This window comes from Cavia porcellus, unplaced genomic scaffold (assembly GCF_034190915.1).
Source record: "Cavia porcellus strain 051 isolate PalLab524CR breed Dunkin Hartley unplaced genomic scaffold, mCavPor4.1 scaffold_10, whole genome shotgun sequence".
NCBI lineage: Eukaryota > Metazoa > Chordata > Mammalia > Rodentia > Caviidae > Cavia > Cavia porcellus.
The window spans coordinates 36,132,233-36,155,323 of record NW_026947493.1 but is presented as its reverse complement, the minus strand read 5'-3'; the positions used below and the strand labels follow the sequence as shown (position 1 = coordinate 36,155,323).

The following is a 23,091-nucleotide window of genomic DNA, read 5'->3' as shown; positions in this document are numbered from 1 at the left end:
TTCTTCATGGTCCCACACAGTGTGATCAGAGAATTCCAGCAGCATAGAAGCCAAAAAGAAGTAAAAGCGTTTGTTGTGATATATGATGAGTTTCCTTCAGGAAAACAAGACACAATGACTCCAAAAAAGAGCTGTGCTTCCCAGCACGGTATCTGCATCTGCCTTGATCTTGTCTGACATGAGTGGGAGTGGAAGCAGCTTTACCAAGTGCTGAGATTTCAAAATATGTATTAGCACCCTGGTTCAGCAGTAATCACACTGTGGGATCATTCCTTCCTCATCATTATGTTAGGTCAAAGGGCTGAGCTCATGCCATCTTTCTCCTGCAGGGTTTGGGGTTTCTGTGATTTGCTTTGTTTTCTCTTTAAACTTTTAAACTTTGAACTTTGAAGCTTTAATGACTTTGTGTGCTTGATGGAAAGGGTCTGTGTTGGTTTCCTGGGTCCCTTAGTTGCTGGGTTGCATAGGATCTGTCTTTTTGTCACTTATCAGTTTGGTTTGTCCACTAATCTCTTGTAGTCCTCCTAAAGTAGGACATGTTGGCAGAGCGAGGAACTGTTTTTACTTAATTTTGTGGGAAATAATTCTATGTTCTTTTTTTGGAATGAATTCAGAGTTTTTTTCTGGGGTAAGAACTGTGGAAAACACTGATGTGCAAGATTTTTTTCTAACCCCTACAAGAACCATATAAAAAGTATGAATTTGTAATAAACAGATGAGTAAGCTAAAGGTTAGTGTGGTTATTGGTACCCTGATCAAGGCTACACTGAATTTGAACCCAGGTTCTCTCAAGGGTTAGAGGAAAGTGGATATAGGTACAAGTGGATACACCTTTTTATGCCTTGATAAAACAAAATTGTTAAAGTTTGTATTTTGAAAAGAACAGGACTACTGTGTTTCAAAAGTGCCTGCCTCAAGTATCAATACCATACAAATAGAATTGTACTCATTGTCCCCTGCTTTACCCATCCCTCATTGCCCCATATACTTGGGACTTAGTTTTTGGAACTTCCACCTGCTTTTCTAAGATAGAAATCTCCAAGTCACCTGTCCCTCATTCTTTGCTATGTCTAATCCAGGGCATTTAACTTCTCTCATTTCCTTTCCACTTCTCAGAACTGCTGTTCCCACTGGCTGTTTGAACTATTTCAGCAGCCTCTGGAGAGTCCCTGTCCGTCCCAGGTCCCTGATTCCGATCAGTGAGTTAGTCAGCACCCTGTCCCTAGGTACTCCTATTGTCCCCCTTTTTACACTGAGCAAAGTATGAATTTTACCACCTACCTGGTGTTTGAAACTTTTCACACTTGTCCTCATTGCGCTTCAAGTCTCACCCCAGTGCACACATCTCTCTTTACTTCTTTTTCTACTCAGTGTTTACTTCCTCTCAAATTTTTTACTCTATAATTGTCAGAGGTTTTTTTTATCTTCCAGGTTGGATTATACTTTATGCATTGCCTAAATACCCCTTCTCTTCTCCTTCCCTTGTAAACTGACTGTTCTTGAAGTCCAAGTTCACATGTTACTCCTTGACTCCTTTTAAGATAGTAATTCCATCTTGTGTTCTGCTCAGAGTTAGTTAATGTTGCTATAAAAAGCATCTGGCTATCATTTCCCAGCTCCATTCTTTTCCCTTCCACTAAACTTTGGGCTATCTAATAGTAAAGACTGTGTCCACTTCAGCTTTGTATCTTCAAGGCCTGGCTCAGTGTTAGTGCTTCATAAATACGTGTTGGATGAATCAGTGGATGAATGGGTGAGAGGACAGGTACATTGTCTGGTTGCAGGAGGCCATATGGGAAGTGCGTTAATAGCGAAGATGGTAGCAATAGGAATAGGGAGGAGGTAACCGTGTTGATAGACATTTTAAAATAAGTGAAAAGAACAGAATATAGTGATCTGTTCTCTGTCACGGATTAGGAAAAAAGGAGGATTTGCTTCTCCTTGACTCCCAATCATGGATGACTTTGATGGAGACAGAATGTAGAACAGGGAGGGTGATTTTGGCTCCAGAGACAGGCAGTTGAGATTTCACTTTTGAGAATATTAAGATGTGGACTATTCAAGCAGAGTGTTTTCAAGAGATATTCAGAAGTCCAAGGAACTTATAAATCCTCAATCTTCTGAAAGGTGATTTCAGAGTTCTTCCCAGCATTCTAGGTCTCTTTCAGGCCCCTACTGTCTCTCTAGCATCTTTTTACATGTCTTGGTCTCTAATTACTGATGTGGAAAGATATCCTAGACATACTGTAAAATGATATAGCATTATCTATTGTATTTTAAAGAAAATGTGGATCTGAGCATACATTATACCAGAATGTTGTGAAAAAGTTGACAAAATCCCATCAAGTGTGGGAATAGTGAGTTAAAGGGGGAACACAATCGTTTTATAAAGTGTTTTGTACTAATTTTAATTTCTAAGTATGTTTTTTATTGAAGTGTAATGCATATAACCATACTTATAAAAACACCCATTTAATGTGTATGAAGTGGTGGTTGCTGTTATAGTCAGAAGGTTGTACAACCAATGCCACTATCTAATTCTTGAACTAAATGCCATGGAGAAAGAACCCTTCTACCTTTTAGCGGCCATTCTCAACTCCTTTATTTGTTCTTCTCTGGAAACAACTAATATTCTTCTGTCTTGCTAGTTTTCACAAAATTGGAGTCAAATGTGATATTTTGTTACTGAGTCCTTTTACTTAGCATTATATAATTGAATTTCATCCCTTTTGTACATATGACTATACCACATTTTATATATCTATTCATCATTTCGTCAACTTTTAGATTGTTTATATATATGTATATATATTCGGTTGTTATAAAAATAGTTATGTGTAATTGCTGTATCGTATGAGAACTCTGTGCTAACTTTTGAAGAACTGCCAAATTGCTTTGAAAAGTGGCTGTACCATTTTACTTTCCTACCAACAACATGTAATTGTTCTTAAGTTTCCACATTCTCACCAAAACTTACTACTTGTCCCTTTGATCATAAGCATCCTAGTGGGTCTGAAGTGATTTTGATTTGTGTTTCTCTAAAGATTAGTGATGTGACACTTGTTTTCATACTTATTGTTCACTCATATGTCTTATTTCTAAAACTGTCTATGAAAATCCTTTGCCTATTTTTATTTGTTTTCTTTTTAAGTGTGCTATTTGTATATTCTAGATACTAGACTTAGTAAATAAATGACTCATTTTTCTTATATCCTGGTAATTTTACCCTTATATTTGATGTGTTTGATTAATATAGTCCTACTGTATAGTGATTAATTTTTTAAAGTTAGAAAAGTGATAACTTGAAAATTATGCTCTTAGAAAAAGCAATTGGATTTGTAATATTATTAAATATGTTGCTTACAAATAACTTATCAATTGACAGCTTTATATTGGCACTACTCTTAGGAGAAAATGATAAAGTAACAGTAGGAACAGTTTCATAAATGTATAGTCACTTATCTGAAATAGATGCCTCTCTTCCTTTGGAGATGGCTTAGCTGTGTTGCAGATGGACCCTTACCTTGAATATCCCTCAACTTTTATGTTTACTAATGTGACTGGACTTGAAAATCTGAGCTTCCAACCAAATAACTTGCCCATTTAAATGTTCACAGTATGGCCTCATTTTATAGTGCCATAAAATGAAATTTAAAAAGGCTCTGTAGAGAGCTGTGAGTACCACTTTTCTTTAGTTGTTAGCCAAACTAATAAATATTTCTAGCAGATCTATCATCAAGTGTCATATAAAACTAAATCTAATGATCAAGCTTGAGAGGATCCTAAGCATCCCAATCTTCTGTGTGGCTCCAGAGAAAGCAATGATCTGCCTGATAACTGGCCCCTTGTGTTTTTCAAAGCAGGATTTAACTCACCCCTCCAGGGATAGAGAAAGGGATCTTTGGAAAGGCTGGCTTTCTGAGACCAGCTGGATGGTCAGGAAAGGGGAGGTATTACTGCATGTCCCATGGTGCTACGTGTTCCCTGATCTGAACAGATGCTCAGCTGTGATTGGAGACAATCACAGCAGCTTCCCTTGGTGCATAAACGCTGAAGGTAGGTATGCATGTTTCCACATTCTGACCCCTGGCTTTCCAGTTTTGCAGCTTTTGTGGCTCCCCAACATACTATCTTATGTTCTCTAGCACATGATCTTTCTTCTGAAATGTCTGTATTAAAGCTTGAGTCCTTTCTCAAATTTTTGACAGCCAGTAATTCATAAAGGAAAAAACGGGTTAACTCAATTTTAGCGTAGTTGTAGAGCAAGAGAATTGTTTGGAAGTGATTGCTACAGGCTGTTAAGACAGCTACTTAGCTTTCAGGGCTGGCAAGAGAGGGATGAAAAGTAATGAGTTAACCTGCTGAGAATTTGACCATTTTAATCATTCAAGTCTGGGTATGCTTTGTCTCCATTTAAACTGAGTGGGGAAACAGCTATCTTGATAAGGAGGGATTTATCTCACCCCAGGCTCTCAGTGGCTGCCTGGGTTCAGAGTAGAATAGATTTCTTTATGTAACAAGGCAATGGGCATGCTTTGTATGAGTAAGAAAAAGAAAAAAAAAAGCCATTGGTATTTTTTCAGAGTTCTTATCAGCAAAGAGCATTACCAAGAAATCCAATAGGGTAGTGATGACATTCAATTTTATTTGTACCAGGAATGCACAGATGGCTGGAGTTAGCAGCTATTCATTTTTAGCACATATCTCCCATTATTGTTAGTGTGAATTACATAGCCTATCAAAGGGAGAAAAATAGAGGAAAGTCTGCAGTATCAAATGTACGTGCATCATTTCTGTGCAGAGGTCACATACTGTGAATAATTCCTTTCTGTAATTGTAACTTCCCATAGTTAGTTTATTCTTCTTGCTGAATTTGTATGCTGTCAAGGTATTTTTAATGTCTTGAAAAAAAGCATTTCAGCAAACTGAACAGGTCTGAAGTTTATAATTAGTCATTGTAGCTTGTGGCCTCAGATGCGAATAGCTCAATCGAGGTGTATTTTTACATAAGTTTCTCTTGATTAATTGCTCAGGAAATGCTTCTAGTTCATAGAGATTTGTAACTCCGTATCATAAAATATTCCACTCCCAACACTTTAGTCAGTGAGAAACTTGTGAGTTTTTTCCCAGCTATTGTGTTTTTTACGGGTTGCCAGGACTTTTTCCCTTAGTAAGTTTTCTTATAATAATTTTATAGAAGATATGTCACCAAGGAAGCTATAATTCCTCATCATTTCACCTCTTGGAGGATCTAAGCATATTTCAACTTTCTAGACAATTCGTATTAAAATATATTATCAAAAAAATAAAAAACTCAAAAGAAACCTAGTAAAGATACAAGCAATATAGGATTTGAGTTCACTGTAGTTCAACAAATTATGATTTTCAAATAGTTACTTAGCCTGTTTTGTGCAACTGTGACAGAAGACCACAGTTTGGGTAATTTGTAATGAACAGAAATTTATTTCTCATAACACTGGAAACTGGGAAGCCTAAGGTCAAAAGGCCCACACTGGATGAAGGGTTTTTGTTTTATTATCCTATGACAGAGGTGAAAGGGCAAGAGAAGGTGACAGGGAGAAAATGGGAACCACAGGGCTAAGTAATGCACCCACTCCTGAGATAATGATTAATCCACTCATGAGGGTGGTTTCCCTAAGACCCAGTATAGCCAGCTCCAAGATGGCCATGCTTGGAAGTGGGTTTCTAACAATGAACTGTGGGAAGCACATCCAAACCATAGAAAATAGAGTATTGTTTTTCTCATGGGCTCTACTTAGGATATGTTGATTCTATAGGGTTGTCAGTTTCTTCAGTTACGAAATGGGAAAATCTTCTATGCTTGTAATTTCTTTGAGGGAAGAATTTTGATTTTGTGAAATGCAGCAAAAAAGAATTTAAGATTCATACCAGCAAATAGGCCTAATCATAGTCAGAATCACTGAGTAGGTTGAGAACTATGAAGTTGAAACCTTATTAGAACACAGTGCTTACTTTTTCCATGTGAATTCTTATTTTTGCTTTATCTTGAATTTCACTAAAGTGTTTTCATTCTTTAATATCAGTGATTTTTAAGGGTAAAATTAAAGAAAGCTTATTACTTATTGGTATAAAAAATCAATACAATCTGACTTTATTTTTCATCTCTAAATTATGCTACACTTGAGCTTAATAACAAGTAATTCATACACTGTTCTATAAGAACCATCTAAAACTCCAGTTATTTTTAATCCTCAGCTATTCACTGGATAAAGTTTCCTTGTATGTTGTATGAGGATCATTAAAGCAGGCTTATTCCTGTTTGTCTTCAGAATCTCAAATGATTTTTAGTCCATAGGTTTCTGATGTATTCTACAAGCAGCACCTTTGCTTAAAGGAGAGGCTTAGGAGTGTGGCTTTGCTTAAAGGAGTGTGGCTTAGGGGCAACATGTGTGTGTAATAAATACAAAATGAAATATGTAAATAGATATGTATATGAGAAAATATAAATGTGTGTATGGTTATGCTGTTACATAAGAAATGGGGCACAGGATGAATTTTCTGTGGGGTAAAGAAGAAGAGGCACTTAGAGCAGCTGATGGGGCTGGCTGGCTATGACATAGTTTTAGAGAAACAACTTTATATCTGGGCAATATGTATTTTTTGTTTTCAGTGCAATGATTTGCTCTGGTAATAGGAAATTAGAAAGTGAGGTACACGTGACAGTAGCATTGTGAAGTGAGGAAAATGACTTGAATTCTGGGTGTGATCAATTGGATTAGAACCCCAGTTCTGTCTTCTAGCTAGAAGAGGCCTCTCAGCAACTTGTTTGCTCAGTGTTGTTTTTCTACTTTCTACAGTCATGTGCTGTGTGATGGCATTTTGGTCAATGAGAAGCCATACCTTCTGTGGCATACAGATAATTCCTCATTTAAAGACCTTCCTGGTTAAAACTGTCTTTTATTTTATTTTACAGTTCTGTACATCCTATTTTTAGAGCCTCAATGTCTTTCTTGTGCAGTTCACCTTGATTATACAGTACTGTAATTTTTCCTGGTTGTACTGTATAATATAGTACTGTACTTGTATGTTCTGTTATGTATTAGAGTACTGCATGTGAGAGTTACATGCAAAGCAAAGTCAGCAAGTTGAAGTTTCTTTTGACTATTTCTTGTTATGAATACTGTACTGTATATACTATATACAATTCATCATTTAGTGATGAATTCATTTAATAGCCTAGTTGAAAGAACAGTTTTAAATGAGTGTCTATGTATCACAGAGCCTAAGTGGCTAGTAGGCTGTGTCATCTGTGTTTGTGATGTTTTCAGAATAACAAAATTGCCTAATGACATATTTCTCAGGACATATGCCCATCATAATGTATGCATGGCTTTAGGATATATAAGTCATAAGACTGTTGTGAAGATTACGTGAGATGTGTATAACATTGCCTGGCCTAAAACAGATGTGGATAAATGCTACATTCTTCACCATTTGTGCTTACGAACTTGAGCTGGGAGTCCTGATGGCTGTTTTGTATTTTAGAAGACACAGTGTACCTAGAAGTTGGGCCATCTGCCCCTGAACACTCCAGCTGTGTTGACAATTTGATGGTAGCTAGAAAAAGTATGAAAAACTCTGGGTTCCTGAAATTTTTCTGTGTGACATCAGGAAAAATATACATCCTAGTTCCAGTATGAAGGGTTGCGTTCCTCAGTCAGGAAGAAGAAACACAGAAAGGTGGCTATCCTGGGGTCAGGAATATGTGTACTCTTAGAGATGTGTGTTCTTCAGAGACTTCATGAGATAAACCAAGATCTGGGCTACCTCTTATCATTGTTTGGTTGTTTTGGTTTGAGTAATCATTTCTAAGTAAAGCAATCTCCATAGGAGTGTCTGAGGTACCAGGAATGTGTTGTTTCGTAGGAGAGATAGATGGAGTTAGAGCTGCCCAGGTTTCTCTTCTGGGGAGGAAATAGTTGTGAATAGGTATAGCTTGCACAAAATGATAGCAGGCTCCTCAAAATCAAAGATGCAAAAAATGTTATATCTTTATGTCTTCCTGCTTCTAAAGATGTTTAGATCAGATCCCAGAATTGTGACCATGCACAAAAGTCCAGAGGCAGATATGTGACCCAGATACCTTTCTGTAAGCCCTTACTCCCAGACACCCTCACTTACGATGCCAGGTTGTCTCTCATGAGGTCTCCCTGATCACCACAAATGAAGCATCTTTGCTGGACTATGTTTCTGCCTTTGAGCTAACCATAGATCGAGTCTCCTGAAACCGTGGGCCAAACTAAACCTCTCTGCCTTTAAATTGTGGTGTCATGTATTGCATCACAGTGATGGGAAAGGTGACTGACACAGCAGTCTTCTTTCCAAAAACTTTGTTTCCTCTAACTATGGTGAGTGAACGAAGACAGGAGGGGTTTATCCCCCAAAGAAGATCAGTCTGTGTATAAGATCACAAGCCATTATTGCTATTATTATTATTTTCGTTATCATTAAAGTTGCTATAAGGTGGCATTTATGGAGCCCTGTTATATGCCACACATTCTTTGTACATTGTCTCATTTATTTGTCCTTTGAGTAGGTACTCTGTTAATGGCTATATCCTGTCCAACAGATAAGGAAACAGATAAAAGAGAAATTGTTTATTTTTTCCAGGTCTTTCATTATGGAAATGGTTGACTTGAGATTTGAATTCATAAAGTCAGGTTCCAAGTTATATCTCTTAGACTCATTCTGTCCCACTGTTAATTCTGTGCTGTTTCAAAGGCTTGATTCTAAGCTTTTCCAGATTCTTTATGATTCAGCCTGAAAAGCCTGTTGGAGCTGCCTTTGAGAAATAAAGAAAAGGCATTGTAGTGCCTCCACACAGAATCTTGGCTGGCCAGGGCTGTAATTTCTTAAGAAGAAAGTGAGAGTAACTGTCTTCACCTTCCTAAGAGTAACAAAACTGATGAATCACCTTAGGAAGTGCTTACTCAGCACTGTGCCAAAGGAGCCAGTTTTAAGTAGTTCCAAATCATAAAACCTGGGAATTGGCTTAGAGACAAGAATGTCAATAACTTTTTGTACTTAGTAACTTACCTGTCAGGTCCCAACAGTTCTGGGTGTCTCAGTGGTGCCAGCCTGACAGTGTGTGCAAGGCACTGAACTTCTAGTATCTATACTTAGAAGATGTGGACTCCTGTCATTTCTAGCCATAGCTTTAATGACATTTTATTGTTGTTAGTTACATGGTTAAAAATTAGGATGCATTTTGGCAATACAGATGAACATTTGTGTATTTTATTAGGGTTTTTTTTTTTTTGTCTTTTTCCTTTTTATCGGTCCCGGGGATCGAACTCACGACTGCCTGCTTTCAAGGCCGGCGCTTATGCCGCTGAACTAAATCCCCAGCCTTTATTAGGGTTTTTTTTGTGCTATAAAATCTGTAGTTTGCAGACTGTCTGAATACATGATTTTACTGATTCTTGCTAAGGAAGAATCTAAACTTTTAAAAGTGTATAAAGTAAAAATGTTGAAAATATTAAGATGGTATAGGTAGTGGATGGATGGAGCAAAATTCATTGAGTGGATACATTAATGAGAGATTTGGGCAACTACAACTAATAATTTTATTTCTCAGACTTGATACCTAAGAACAATAATTCAGTGGGATGATGCTGGAATAAACCAATCTTACTATGTCTGTCCAGTGGTGATTACTGCTATATATTGAGGACCTTCAAACTCCAAGCCTCAGGCCAAATCCAGCCCTGTTACCTATTCTTCTCTCTTTCTTTCTCAATTCACAATGAACTTTGTAATATTAAAAGCTCTAAGAAGTATTGTAGTGTACAAAACTTGTTTACATTTTTCTGTGTTCTTAAGATTTATTTGATTTTAGAGTCTTTAGTTTTCCTGTTTTGTGCCTTGTTTTATAGTAATAGTTATTAACAGCTCCTAGAGCTAGTGCTGCCATAATGCTACAGTGCTGTTTGGGAACCAGTTAGGAAAAACATGTCAATAAGTGAAACTGAAGCAGTGGAAGACTCGGAAGTGGTTAATTGTGTTAGGCAATTGTGCGAAGTGGTTTATTCTGTCTTACTGACTTGGAGGGAAGTGGTTTACGCCCTCTTTGCCTGTAATTCTTTCAGTATGTTCTCCTTCATTGATTTTCACTTCACCCACCACTGATACTATTTTATTCATTTTCACCAGACTAAGAGAAATTGGTTTGAGTTATGTGAAGTGTGGAAAGAATAGGCATTTATTCTTGCAGTGTGTTGTCATTGGGATAAATACTTGGGGAAGTGTAAGGATGGATAAATGGCTAGAACCTGTTGTTGGCCATAAGTTAGCTTTCCTGATTCGTTAGATCACATTGTTGAAAGTGGTTTGGAAAGAAATGAAATCTTTTCATAGGAACTATTTGAGATTGATAGTAAAGATTATAAAATCTTTAGAAATAGCCAAAAACCAAACCAACCCAAACAAAAACCAAATCTGGCCAACCAAACAAAAACACAGGTTCTAGGGATACGGCTTGAGGGTGAAGGGTTTGGCTCTCTTATGAGAGACCCTTGGATCAACCCCAGTACTACCCCCTCCCCAAAACACATACAACTTCAGAACAAACAAATAAACAAATTCCATACCTTTAAAACATTTAAAACTAATTAATGTATAGCTAGCATGGTAGTGCACACCTGTAATCCCACCACTCTGTGACATGAGGCAAGAGGGTCACAAGTTTAAGCCTAACTTGGGCAACTTAGAAACACAGTGAGCCTCTTACAAAAAGAAAAAATAGAAAGACCTGGGGATGTGGCTCAGTTGAAGGTCCTAGGTTCAAACTGCAGTACCAGAAAAAATTCTGGAAAATATTCTGCTTCCTGCTTATTAACTATATGCTGTCTGGCAAATTACCCTTGGAAGCCTTTATTTCCTCTTGTCAAAATGGGAATAAGATGCCCTTAATGTAAGAATGCTGTTTTATTTAACTGAGATTATACTTTTATATTTCTTAACGCTGTACCTGGTACATAATCTAGCATTTGAAAATGGAATTTTTATTATCTGATAGTATTTAAAAATTGATTTTTGATAGCTAATAATGTAAACTCCAATAGATTTCTGTACTCTATTTTTATCTTCTTATATCTTTCATTTATTTTATGTCTAAGTGGCTATAGCCCAGTTCCAGATTGGATGCAATAAAAAACAGGTCTTGCAGCCACGAAGCACCCCTGTGTGCATAGGTTGCTCTAGCTGTATGTGTTCTGGGCAAATCGCCCCCAACCTCTGGCCAGACTGTGAAATGTTGGTTTCTTCCAACATTATCCTCCCGGGGTTCAATTTTCACAGTTTCCATATGTTTTTATATTACCCAAAACTGTAAATATAGCTGACATTCTACCAAATTAACTCTAATGTGCCTCTGTCTAGCATTGGAACCATAGGCTTTTAGAAGTATACAATACCCCATGGGATTGTGGTGATTATAACAAATGTTCTATTTTTAAAGTGCTCATATTCCTTTTTTTTAATTTGAAAAGTAGCAAATGATGTGCAAAGAGAAGATATGAAACAGGAACAGGGTATAGCATTTTTAATCTAAGATTTTCCGCTGTGTTGACTTTACCACACAGTTCCAGAAATTCTGTTTTCAGGTCTTTTAGGAGATATCTGTATTGTTCGTTCTCTGGCTCTCCCTTTTTATTGAGCTTCTATGTTTGTCTGCACAGAATATCTAGTCTTGTCCTCCTCTTCATCTCTGACTGTATCCGTTTATATAGGAAGAACCAAGTATTATGAGAGTGACTATTCATGTCATGGAGTACAGTAAACATTTTTGCTTATGAGAATAGATTCTTTCATAAAACTTGGCAATTGTTTAAAAGGTAGGTACCTTGAGGTTAATGGGCTTGGAGCACCAAAATTAGTAGACAGACTCTGTGGCAATCTTAGTTTCCTGTACAACTTTAGAACTGGTTCTTCATTTCAGTAGCTGTCATTGTCACCATGTTGTGGCACTGTGAAGCTCTCCTATTCATCCTGAAACTCCCTTAGTGGAAAATTCACTTTCTTGGTTATTACTTCATCCACATCTCGTCCTCTAATGGTCAACCAAGTAGCTGTGCAGGGGCATCCTATTAAGTGTCAGAGTGTCTACCCTGAAAGTGGCTGTATCACAGAATACAGACTAGATCTTGGTTTTTCCCATTTCTGGTTCTAGGGTGAATCTTGGTTTTGACTGTCAGCTTTACAACTGTATCAAAGGAAAAGGAAATAGGTTTTACATCAATGTAAAAAGCAATAGGTTCTACATAACAGGTTCATGGTAAGATAAATAAGCTAGTATTTGTAATGTGCCTAGAGTACACCAAATCCCAGGTCTTAATGAATGTCAGTAACGTTTGCTCCAGTGGTGATTACTGCTATATATTGAGGACCTTCAAACTCCAAGCCTCAGGCCAAATCCAGCCCTGTTACCTATTCTTCTAAATAAAGTTGTACTGGAACACAGATCTCTCATTTGTATTCCTGTTGTCTGGGGCTGCTTTAGCTCTGCAAGACAAAGTAGAAGCAAAGGGGAGTCTTTCTGATAGAGGTTATCTGGCCTACTGTGTTTAAAATATTCACCACCTTGCCCTTTATGGAGAGTGCTGACTGCTGTTCCAGACTTCAAAATGCCTTTCTCTGTAGCATAACTTCACAGTGTTATATGAACCACTGTTGCCATCTATTAAAAACAAATTAAATTAGAAGGACAGTAATCAGGCCATTGGGTATTCTGGATTGTCGATTTAATATTGAAAATGACCTGCATAGGAAAGAACACTCCAGATTTTTATTTTGTTAGCACCAGATAATTTTCATTTATGTTATTAGTAACTCCATGCTTATTTTTGACTAGGTGTCATTTTTATGTTTGTTATATAAGATTGAATTCTCCCGTATGGAAAGTGCCTTTTTTGCAAAAAATTTAAGAGCATAATCGTAATTCATGTAAACCCTAGATACACATTCTGAAATAATTTTAAATGTTCGCATGCAGCACTTAGAAAACGAAAGAGGCCTGATTCATCCTTTTACCAAGAGAGGATAGGTTTTAGAATTCAATTCAATCCAGCAAAAACGTGTCAGTGACTATGTTCTAGGCACTGTGCTAGGCCTGAGACAGGGTGAGCACTGAGCAGAGGTCGATTAGGGTATGACAAGGAAAGCAGGAGAGGATCTGAAGTATGATAGGTTAGTGGCAAGGCAGGCACAGTGAAATGCAGGAGTTCATAGGAGCAGGACCCTACTTCCTTCATACAGCGGGAGGTTTAACTGGAGGACATCTCCTTCATATTGAGGGATGGGGTATATGATAAAGGGTTGTGATAAGGCTTTCTGATAAAGGGTTGTGGTACAGGTAAGGTAAGAGTTTCTACAAGAAGAAATCACTTTTGTAGAGGGTCTGAGGATAGTAGGACCTATGTACAGGGTGCAAATGGAGGGCTAGTGTGAGGGTAAAAGTCAGGGAAGTGGGATGAGGTAACACTGGGGAGATAGGACTTAGACCTAGAAGTCATGAGAAAAACCATGGGCATGGGCATTTCTGTTTTTGTTTTTGTTTTTGTATTTTGTTTTGTTTTTTTTTTTTTTTTTTTTTGGTACTTGGGATCAAATTCATGACCTCACACTTGCCAGGCAGGCACTTAAGCCACTGAGCTAAATCTCCAGCCCCACCATGGGCATTTCTTAGGTGGTAGAAATCCAGAATGAAGTTTTGAATTGGATAGAATCTTACTTGTGCACTTTCCGTTGCCTCATGGAATACTGATTCCACAGACCACTTAGAGCCATAACGCTGGTCCAACCTGGAGATGATGGTAGCTTGGGCCAGGTAGACGTGGTTAAGAGTCATTGCTTCACTCTGAGAAATACTCCCAAGATAGGAGCATTTCTGTCCCAGCTGCAGTGCCTGTCTTGTTATGGAACAGTCCATAAGTAACTCAAAATACAAATAAATGTGCAGGTATAAATTGTATTGAGCGCTAGGAAGCAAGTGCACTGGATACAGTCAGAAAGTTTTTCAGTGAGGGGAGGGACATTCTTGGATTTGGTGCCCAGAAAACACTCTTCTGAGAAGGTGACACATCAGTTAAGACCTGAAGGAGGAAAACTGACCACAGAGGCCTGGTACAAGCAAGGTTCTAGAACCCATTTTTGCCTATGCTCTTTGGTGGGAAGTAGAAGTTGAAACAACTTAATCCTAGGCTCAAAGGAAAATGGAGTGGGATGAGAGCATTGAGGTCTGTCGGCAGGTGATTTTGTTTTGGGGGAGTTGGAAGGCCATTGACAGTTTATATGCCACCAAGTGCCTGATCTGACTTGTTACTTGCTTTTGCTTTTGGATGGAACATAGGTTAAATGGGAATCAAGAGTAGATCATAGAGACTGAAGAGAAGTGGGACATAGGCCAGTCAGGGAATGATGATGGTCAGTCAAGGCAGCAGAGGTGATGAAGAGAGAGGTCTACCCATTTCCCCCATCTGTTCTGCTCAGCTGTCTTTGAGCTGAGGACAGAGGTACAAGGGAATATAGGGTGCCACATCATATTGAAGTGGACACACTTGCTAAGCAGGCAATGATGACAGGGGATGGCTTTGGGCCCTCCTGCAGTGGACCTACCAGCAATTTTGATCTGCAGACTAAGGAGCATGTAGTCTAGTCTGTGGTGAGTGTGCTATAGAACCAGCTTGTGTTCAATGGATCACTAGAGGTGAAAACAGGAGGCCAAGTGATAAGAAACTCATTTGGTAGAGTAAATCAGAACTAGGCTTGTTAGCTAATCCTGTGACCCTTATAGCTATGTATGGGCTCCTTGTTGGAAGGAATGTCTTATTAAGTACACAAGATCCCTGAAGAGGATGAAAAACAGGCTGACCTCTTCCCTCTGAGTGGTCTGTAAGTGTACCAACCCTGCTGTATTCAGAGAGGAGGTCAGGGTACAGTCATCACCCTGACTCTACTTTCCGTCTTTAGGGTCCTTCTAAACCTTCTAAACCTTCTAGGCCTCACCATCTCCCCTGTGCTCTACCTCCTCATCACTAGGCCTGTTTGAAGGAAGTCTTCTCTTCAGAGCCTCTCTGAGAGGGAAATGTCTACAAAGAAAACAAATTTTCTTACTATTTGTTACCACGTAATGTATAACCTGCTGAGATTCCTCCTTGGGTCTTCCTGACTTGGGTGCGAAGGCTGAGGGTGAGGTATCAGAAAGTGATACATGCTTCACAGAGGAGCATTTGGGGCAGGGCTGCTGGGTTTGGGGCTGAAGCATTTACTCTGTGTAAGACTCGTAAGAGCCATGGTTTATGGAATCATTTAATATCCCATGCTCCAATGAAATGACTTGGCTAGGGTCACAGACTTCATATGGAATGTCACTGTCACGAGGGTACTTTCAATTTGGCGTCAAAGTTTTGGTCTTGGCCATCTTACTATATTCCTTCTCCACTCTGGTGGTCTTAAATGATTCCAGCCATTGCATTAAGTTGAGGGGAGACCAACCTGACAGGAACATCTCCTTCAAAGAGGAGAATTTTCTGGTAGGGTCTGATACTAGAAGCTGGAAAACTCAAGTGTTCTTTGCTTCTAGAAAATTTTCAAAACTGAACCTTCCCTACTCGTGTGTGTGTGTGTGTGTGTGTGTGACCAGTAATCAAACCAAGGTGCATTCTACTACTGAGCAGTATCTCTGCTGTTTATTTTTTTGAGACATGGTTTCATTACATTCCCCATGGGAACTCAAATTTGTGATCCTCCTTCCTTAGTCTACCTAAGTACTGGGATAACAGATATGTGCCATCATGTCTGGTATAAACCTTCTTTTTAAAAGCTATGTTATCAGGTTCTTGGTATGTCTTGTGATCTACTAAGTGATAAATGATGTCTTTGAAGGTGTGTTGGCATCAGGTGGTTTATCTGATGGTGGCCATTGTTTGGGTTCTTATGTACAGAGTGATCGTACTCATTTCTAGGGAGCAAGTGCTAAAGGGAGGGGAAGAGGAGTAATAAATCAAGTCAGACAGCAGAAAAGATATCCTGCCAAAGGGTTTTGACAGGGACTGAGGTGGTAAACTGTCATCAACATAGTTCCTCCTGAGAGGCAGATACAAGATGCAAAGTTCAGGAGATCTGGCCCAACCTCTGAGTCCTCTGAGGTTCACCTAGCTTGTGATTCTTTGCTGAGAAGAGAGTGTGATTCCAGTAGTCATTGCAAGACAGACCCTTTCTCCTCAAGGAAGGAATGATCATGTTCATGACATTAAGCACATTTGTAATTGCTATAGAGTATGTTTAGAATGTATATGATAGTGCTCTGAAACTTCTAACTGTGAAGTACTCAGTGGCATTTGTAGGCTTCCAAATGAGTTCATCTCAGTGGTTAAAAGTAAAAACATTTTTTTGGAAACTCCGCAAGTAGCATTCATTCGCAGGCCCCATCATGTGTGTTTGGCCTTATCCTTGTGCAGTTGCTTTGTTTCTTAGCTCACTCACTATGACTGCCTGGAGCTTCGTGCACCACTGCCATTAGGGTCACCCACCAAGAATGTGACTTGTCATTAAGGAAAGCACGAGTGGAAACTGGGTGTACAACAGTCAGCATCTAATAATGCATTCCACAGTCTCTTGTTGAAGGTCTTCAGAATACTTGCTGTTCTGGTGTCAAATCGAGGCACTAAATATATGTGCACGGTAGTACACAGCCACAGTAACATTCTTTGTATGCTCTGGAAGTTGTCTTCAGTGGGGGTTGTATTACTTTGTGCTCCCAACTAAGGCATACATTGAGTATGCCTTAAATATGTAGTTTCAGTTAGAGATTGAAAACTGACTTTATCAATGTTTTCCAACTACCCCTCCCTCAAAATTGCTTTTACCTTTAGTATATATATTGGATATATTTTAATGGTTTTTCCTTGGAGAAAATGTCCCTACAAAGAACTTTTTTTTCTAAACAAGGACCCAAAAAGTATGTCCACAAAAATTCTGATACAAAAGTGTTTATTGCAACTTCATTCATGGTAGTAAAAAAAGGAAAAAACACAAATGCCTGTTAACAATCGAATAACTTAATCAAACTATATGGTGTTCATATAATGGCATATTGCTCACCAATAGAAATGATTGAACTGATGCAGTGGGGTAAGCACATTCCAGAAACCTAATGTTAAGTGAATAAAGCCAGGCACAAGAAAGTACGTATTGTATAACTCTGTGCATGTGAAGTTCAAAAATAGACAAAACAAATCTGTATAAATGAAAGTTAGGACAGTGATTATTTCTGAGCAGGGAGAAGGAACATGAAGCTGAATAATGACAAAACTCTATATTTTGACTGGTCAAAATTCCATTACTTTTGTCCTTAATATTGGTGTATTTTCTTCTGTGTACTTGTACCCCACCTATACATACATGCTTACAAACCCCCATGTACACACACAGTGCATAAAAATTGACATTTCCTTCTTTGCCAATCCCAGGGGCAAACATTTTTTATAGACTGGTGTGGAGTTTCTACTTACATGCATATATGTATGTATCGTCCAAATAAGCTTTTATATTTTCACATGAATAAAACAAAGATCATATATATATATATATATATATATATATATATATATTTTCTTTTTCTTACTTTTCTATGACTTTCAAATACATTTCTAGTAGACTAACCCTCTCTTCTATAACAGCTTCCCTGAAAACAAAAAGGAAAAGAGAAAGTAAATATATATATATGTATATATATATATATATATATATTTACTTTCTTTTTCAGTTAACAATATGCCTTGAAGGTTATTTCATCTGGCCTTAATGTTTTTAACTATGTGAGTCCATATTATAAATGTACTTAATTTCTTCAATCAGTTTCACTCTGATGGACAAATAGGGAGTTTTCAAATTTTCACTTGTGTAATTCTAATGAAAATATTTTTACATATATACTTGTGCATATGTGCAAGCATTTTTGTAGGCTTCTTTCCTAGAAGAAGAATTTGACTGGGGAAAAGGTATGTGTACTTTGGTGGGTCCTGCCAAATTGATTTCTAAAAATGCTTTTGTGAATTATATTTCTGCTGACTATGTATAATAGCTGGATTCCTGGATTCTTTCCAAAAATGAAAATTATCAGTTGTTTAAAGTTTTCAAGAGCAGATGGATAAAAAATTGTGTCTAACTCTGCTGAGATTTTAAAATAAGTTTTTATTTTCTCCTTTGCATCCAAATACATATATACCCTTGAAGGAGCATAGGCATCTTCTGCCCAGCACTCCCAACTGTATAATCCTGAAAGTCTCAAAACCTTACTCACCAGCAAGTTAGAGAACCTTTCTCATTTTAATTTGGCAAGCTATTCTAGTGAAATCTCAGAAATCTGTTGTCTCTGACATACTTTCTGAATATGATAGTTATTGATGACCTTGACACTTATTGGAATTTTTTAATTCCTTAATGGTCCCTGAATTTTGAAAAGTACCGTAACTTGCTTTATAAAACTTCCTTATGAAACTGGGCAATTTAAGTCAGATACTGAAAACTGACTTTACCTATGTATTTCCCAACTACCTCTCCTTTATAAGTGCTTTTATTTGTAATGTGCATATTGGCTAAATTTTAATGGTATTTCCTTGGAGAAATACATCCCTCTAAAGAACTTTTTTTCTGAACATGAGACAAGTCAGTCTCTGATAGGGCTTGAGGCTGCCCAAGTTGCTGAGTAGGTAAGAATCTGGAGAAGTCCGCATGAAACTTTCTTCTGGTGCAGTACAGGAATAGATGCTGCAGTGTGCATGGCTACAGTCCCTGGCTTGCAGGTTTTAGGGACAGTTGAGAGCTTTCTGAGTTCATTGTGCTTAATTTTCAGTGTGGGTCTACTTCTGCAGTTGAAGGAGGGTACAAAATCTGAAAGTTCACATAGAGGTTTTATTGCTGGAAATACTGAAGCTATTAATAGGAATGTGGCCATTTATTTTTCACTAAGCATAACTAAACTTCTGGAGCTGGAAGGCCTTTTGTCCACCAAGGGCTCTGGCAGTCTTAAATTTCATGACCTCTCTTTCTGCCTTCTTTGTAAATTGCCTTTTTCACCTGTGCTTCTGAGAACCTGAGGGCTCCTTTGAGGAGCACTCCAGAGAGTGGTTGTCTAGGAGCTGATGCTCCTCTTACCTGTTCCTCATTTAACCTATGTCACTCCTTTTCTCCTTCCTTCCTATGCAGAGCAATTCTTTTCCTTTTTTGTTTTGAGGGAAGCTGTTATAGAAGAGAGAGTTAGTCTAGTAGAAATGTATTTGAAAGTCATAGACATGTACATACTTGGTATGTAGCCATTGATGGTCATGTATACAGAATGATTATTCTCACCACCAGGCCCTCTGATCTGATTGGCCCACACCTTAAACAGTACCTTGCTAACCCCATTTTTCGTTTTTCAATCACTGGTATTTTTATAAGGAGCATTTGAAGGAGTGGTTGAAAAATGCTGAAGAAAGGTTGGCATCATGTGTTGGAACTCCAATCTCCCACTTTTCTTAGCCACTAATTTTTAACTCAGGAAGAATTAAGGGACACGAACCTGGAATTTGTTTTTTTCCTTTTGCATTGATAAGACATTGTAGTATATCTGAAAGTAAGGTCTGTGTGTTGAAACTGTGCTCTGTGAGCTTTGTTGAAATTCTTTATGCAAGTGATGTTGGTAATAACAATCTGTTTGTCACTGGTGCTTGAAGGGGGTAATGTTTAATGGTCAGTTCTATTTAATGATATGGTTTTAACATAAAAAGTAGTAGAATGTTATTGTCATACAAAATACTCTAAGTAATCTATCTCATTAGTCATATTGACCTCTCCACCATATCCTTTATTCTGAGCAGTGACCTCATTTCCTGAGTAACTGGAAAATGTTTGGTCAATATGAGCTTTGAAAATATCAAATTTGTTGAGGAAGTAAGCAAGTGTTCATTCGTAATATCTTCAGAGTAGGCTGGAGATCATTTTCTGAAACTAGATTTGCATATATACTTGAGTTGGTGGCTTCATATGTGTATGTTACTGTGTTGAGTAAAGGTATGGAATCATTAAAACTCAGCAGTAGCAATAATGACCAAGGATATGGTTACTTAGTTTTGCCTGTATCTTCCTAGTCTGCCAAGGATACTTAAATTGCCACTTCTGTTGGTAATAGAAACATCTCCAAGGGGCCCAAGTGCTCAGAATCTTTATTAGCATGATTACTAAAAGATTTTTTTGCTTAGTAAATAATTCTCTTGAGCTCCATTTTCTTGAGGTAGGAGGGTGAGAGCGTAAATAATTTCAGGAGGACTAGAAATAACAGCATCACGTAGAGAGCTGTGCTTGTTTGCTTTTTGTTTAGGTTTGACACATTTGCTATTTGTCATCTAGCTCTCACCTTGTTTATATTTTCAGAAAAGTAGTAACTTGCCTAAGGAGTCAGAGCTCAGTCAGTGGCGGATTTGGATTTGGCAGTGCCAGGGTGAAGAGGGTGAAGAAATTTGAAAGGACTCCAAATGATTGTGCTCCTTGGCCCTCCTCTCTTGGAGTGACTGCCTCTGAGCCCTCTGTGCTGTCCTCCTGCTACACATGTATTGGATTAGATTTATCACAGCTGCTGTGGACATGGTTGCCTAAATCTGTGGAATGTTTTGCTAAATGCTGCTCATGAAATAATCTACATTAAGCTATTACTATTTTTTTAATCCATCCTTTATTCTTAGTCTTTTACTCACTTGATCACTTTATGATTTTACACATTGACATCCTAAAGATTCGTTAAGAAGTTTTATTTCAAACACCATTTATTTAGCAGTATAAATAGCCAGACTGTTATTCTGTTTGAGATAAGCACTGTTGATTGGAGTTTTGCAATTGTTACTTTAAGGTCAAAGAAATGGGTTATGATTTTAGAATAAGAACATGATCTAGAAGAATAATAATACTTAGACTAGCAACCACTTAGTAGCAAATAAATGAGCCACAGGGCCACTCACCTTTTTCCAGTCCTATGCCAACCCACTTCCCTTACTGCCCTGGACTCACCTCTCTGCGGCCCTCATTCCCTTGACCGAGCCAGCTGCTTTCCTACCTTCGTGTTTGCATGCCCTGTGCTCTCTGCTGGGAAACTCCCACACTGGTGTTTCTCTTGGTTGGCACAGTCTTGTCTTTTGAGGGATGCCATTCCCTGACCAAAGTGTCTCAAATTGTCTCCTCCAACTCCACAACCCGCGCTTATATGTGCATCATCACCTCTCATGCCATGCTGTTTACTTCTCCAAGATTAGGAAACTGAAGTTGTCCTTTCTTGTTACAGTACTTGTCTGTCTTGCTCGCTGAACTCTAAGCTCCATGAGAACATAGACATTACCTCCCTCATTCACCACCGAAGCTCAGCACCATGCTGACGTGCAGTGGGTGCTCAGTACATATTAGTCTTTGAAAACTAATATTCTGAGCTCCCAGTGTTTCTCCCCATGAAGATATTCATTCTGTGCCTAGTACTTCTTCAGTCCATTGTGACAGCATATGCCTTTCCGGTGGATGAATGTAACCGAGCTGTATTGGCTTTTCTCAGGCATATGAAAGATCAGAATAAGAAGGTTGCCAACCTCAAGCACAATCAGCAGCTGGAAAAGAAAAAGAATGCGCAGTTATTGGAAGAAGTCCGCAGGCGAGAAGACAGCATGGCCGACAACTCACAGCATTTGCAGGTGAGACAGCTCACCTTCTTAATCCTTCATAATTAAAAAATCAATTTTGTAAACTCAGTTTACAAAACTTGTTTTATTTTACTCAAAACTCTAAGTTTTGAGACGGATCATTATTCTTTCTCCTTTGTAAATATAGTTATCTCTCAGTGACATTTCTATCTCAGAAACCAACTGACTAACTGAAAGCGCTAGTTTTTCTTCATTATCCATTCCTAATTTTGGTAAAAGGGTTCTTCTTTTATGTTCAATAAAACATTCAAGTGAAATAGGGCATTTGCTTATTCCAGTATGCCTTTCAACAGAGAGATTCATGTTCAATTTAGCTGCAATTCATGATAATTTTTGCTCCTTGAAGATAGAAGTTAATTTCAACATGTACTCATAGCTTATCTTTTTAATTGATCAACAAAGAAATAAGTTATTCCAGAGTAAGAAAATATGAGAAAATGTGTATCACAGAACAAGGCAGATGGGGGTATTTTGTTAATATTAGTTCTTTTTTTGCTGTGTCCTGGAAATACCCTAATGCTGTCACTCACATCTTCTCTGCATTGATGCTTGCTTTGGAATTTTCATGGAAGATCACAATGCTAGGATTAGGTCCCCTGTTGAGTTCTGTGCATGCTTTCACATGGACCATAGCCTGGTTAAGTCCACAGCTTCCTACGTGCTCTTGGCAAGTCATATTCCAGAGTGTTGAGTCTCAGTTTCCCTATCTGTCACAGAGATGTTAGATGGAAACCTGAGATAATAATAACTAAAATTTGGAGAACATTCTACTATTTTTTCCAGGCATATGTTTTTTAAATTCCTTAACAAACTTGGTGATCTTACATGTATTGAACTACAGCCTCAGAAAACTTATATAATATCATAGTAAAGGGTTCTGACTCCAAGAAACAAATGCTGATTAATAACAAACATGGTAGGTACCATTCATTGCATGTTTCAATATGATAGACAGGAATGCTTTGCTTTGTGTTGCCTAAATCCCCAGGACTCTCCACAAGTGAGGGTCAGCCCATTTTCTAGGAATGTGGTCACTCCCCTGGAAGGAGCGTGACTTTGTCATAGTTCTGCAGATATTCAAGGATAGAATGTGAAGATTATTCAGGCCAAGGTCAGGTCATGTCATCATGTGGATACTAGGTAGAAAGAGTCAGCCTCACCTAAATCGGGGTAAGAGTGCACACAGGAGGCACTCCAAAAGAGCACAAGAGATTCTGTTATCTGGAGGGATACATGACAGATAAAAGCACAGAGGGTCACTGCAGTTGTCACATGGGGTAGATAAACAATTGTTACTCCATCTGTTACATGATGAGGAGTTGTGAGAGGT

At 38.2% G+C, this 23,091-nt stretch overlaps 1 protein-coding gene across 13 annotated transcripts in view; it reads left to right on the top strand.

Annotated features, from left to right (window-relative positions):
- Erc2 (ELKS/RAB6-interacting/CAST family member 2) overlaps nt 1-23,091 on the top strand; it is a 1,000,708-nt gene that overhangs the window by 547,612 nt on the left and 430,005 nt on the right. For all 13 annotated transcript variants that reach the window (XR_010050129.1, XR_010050130.1, XM_063257298.1 and 10 more), the window contains one exon: nt 21,617-21,752. Coding sequence is in view for 11 of the 13 variants with exons in the window: in XM_063257298.1 (XP_063113368.1) it covers nt 21,617-21,752 (136 nt within the window). In the remaining 2 variants the exon portion in view is untranslated. The remainder of the gene's footprint in view (nt 1-21,616; nt 21,753-23,091) is intronic.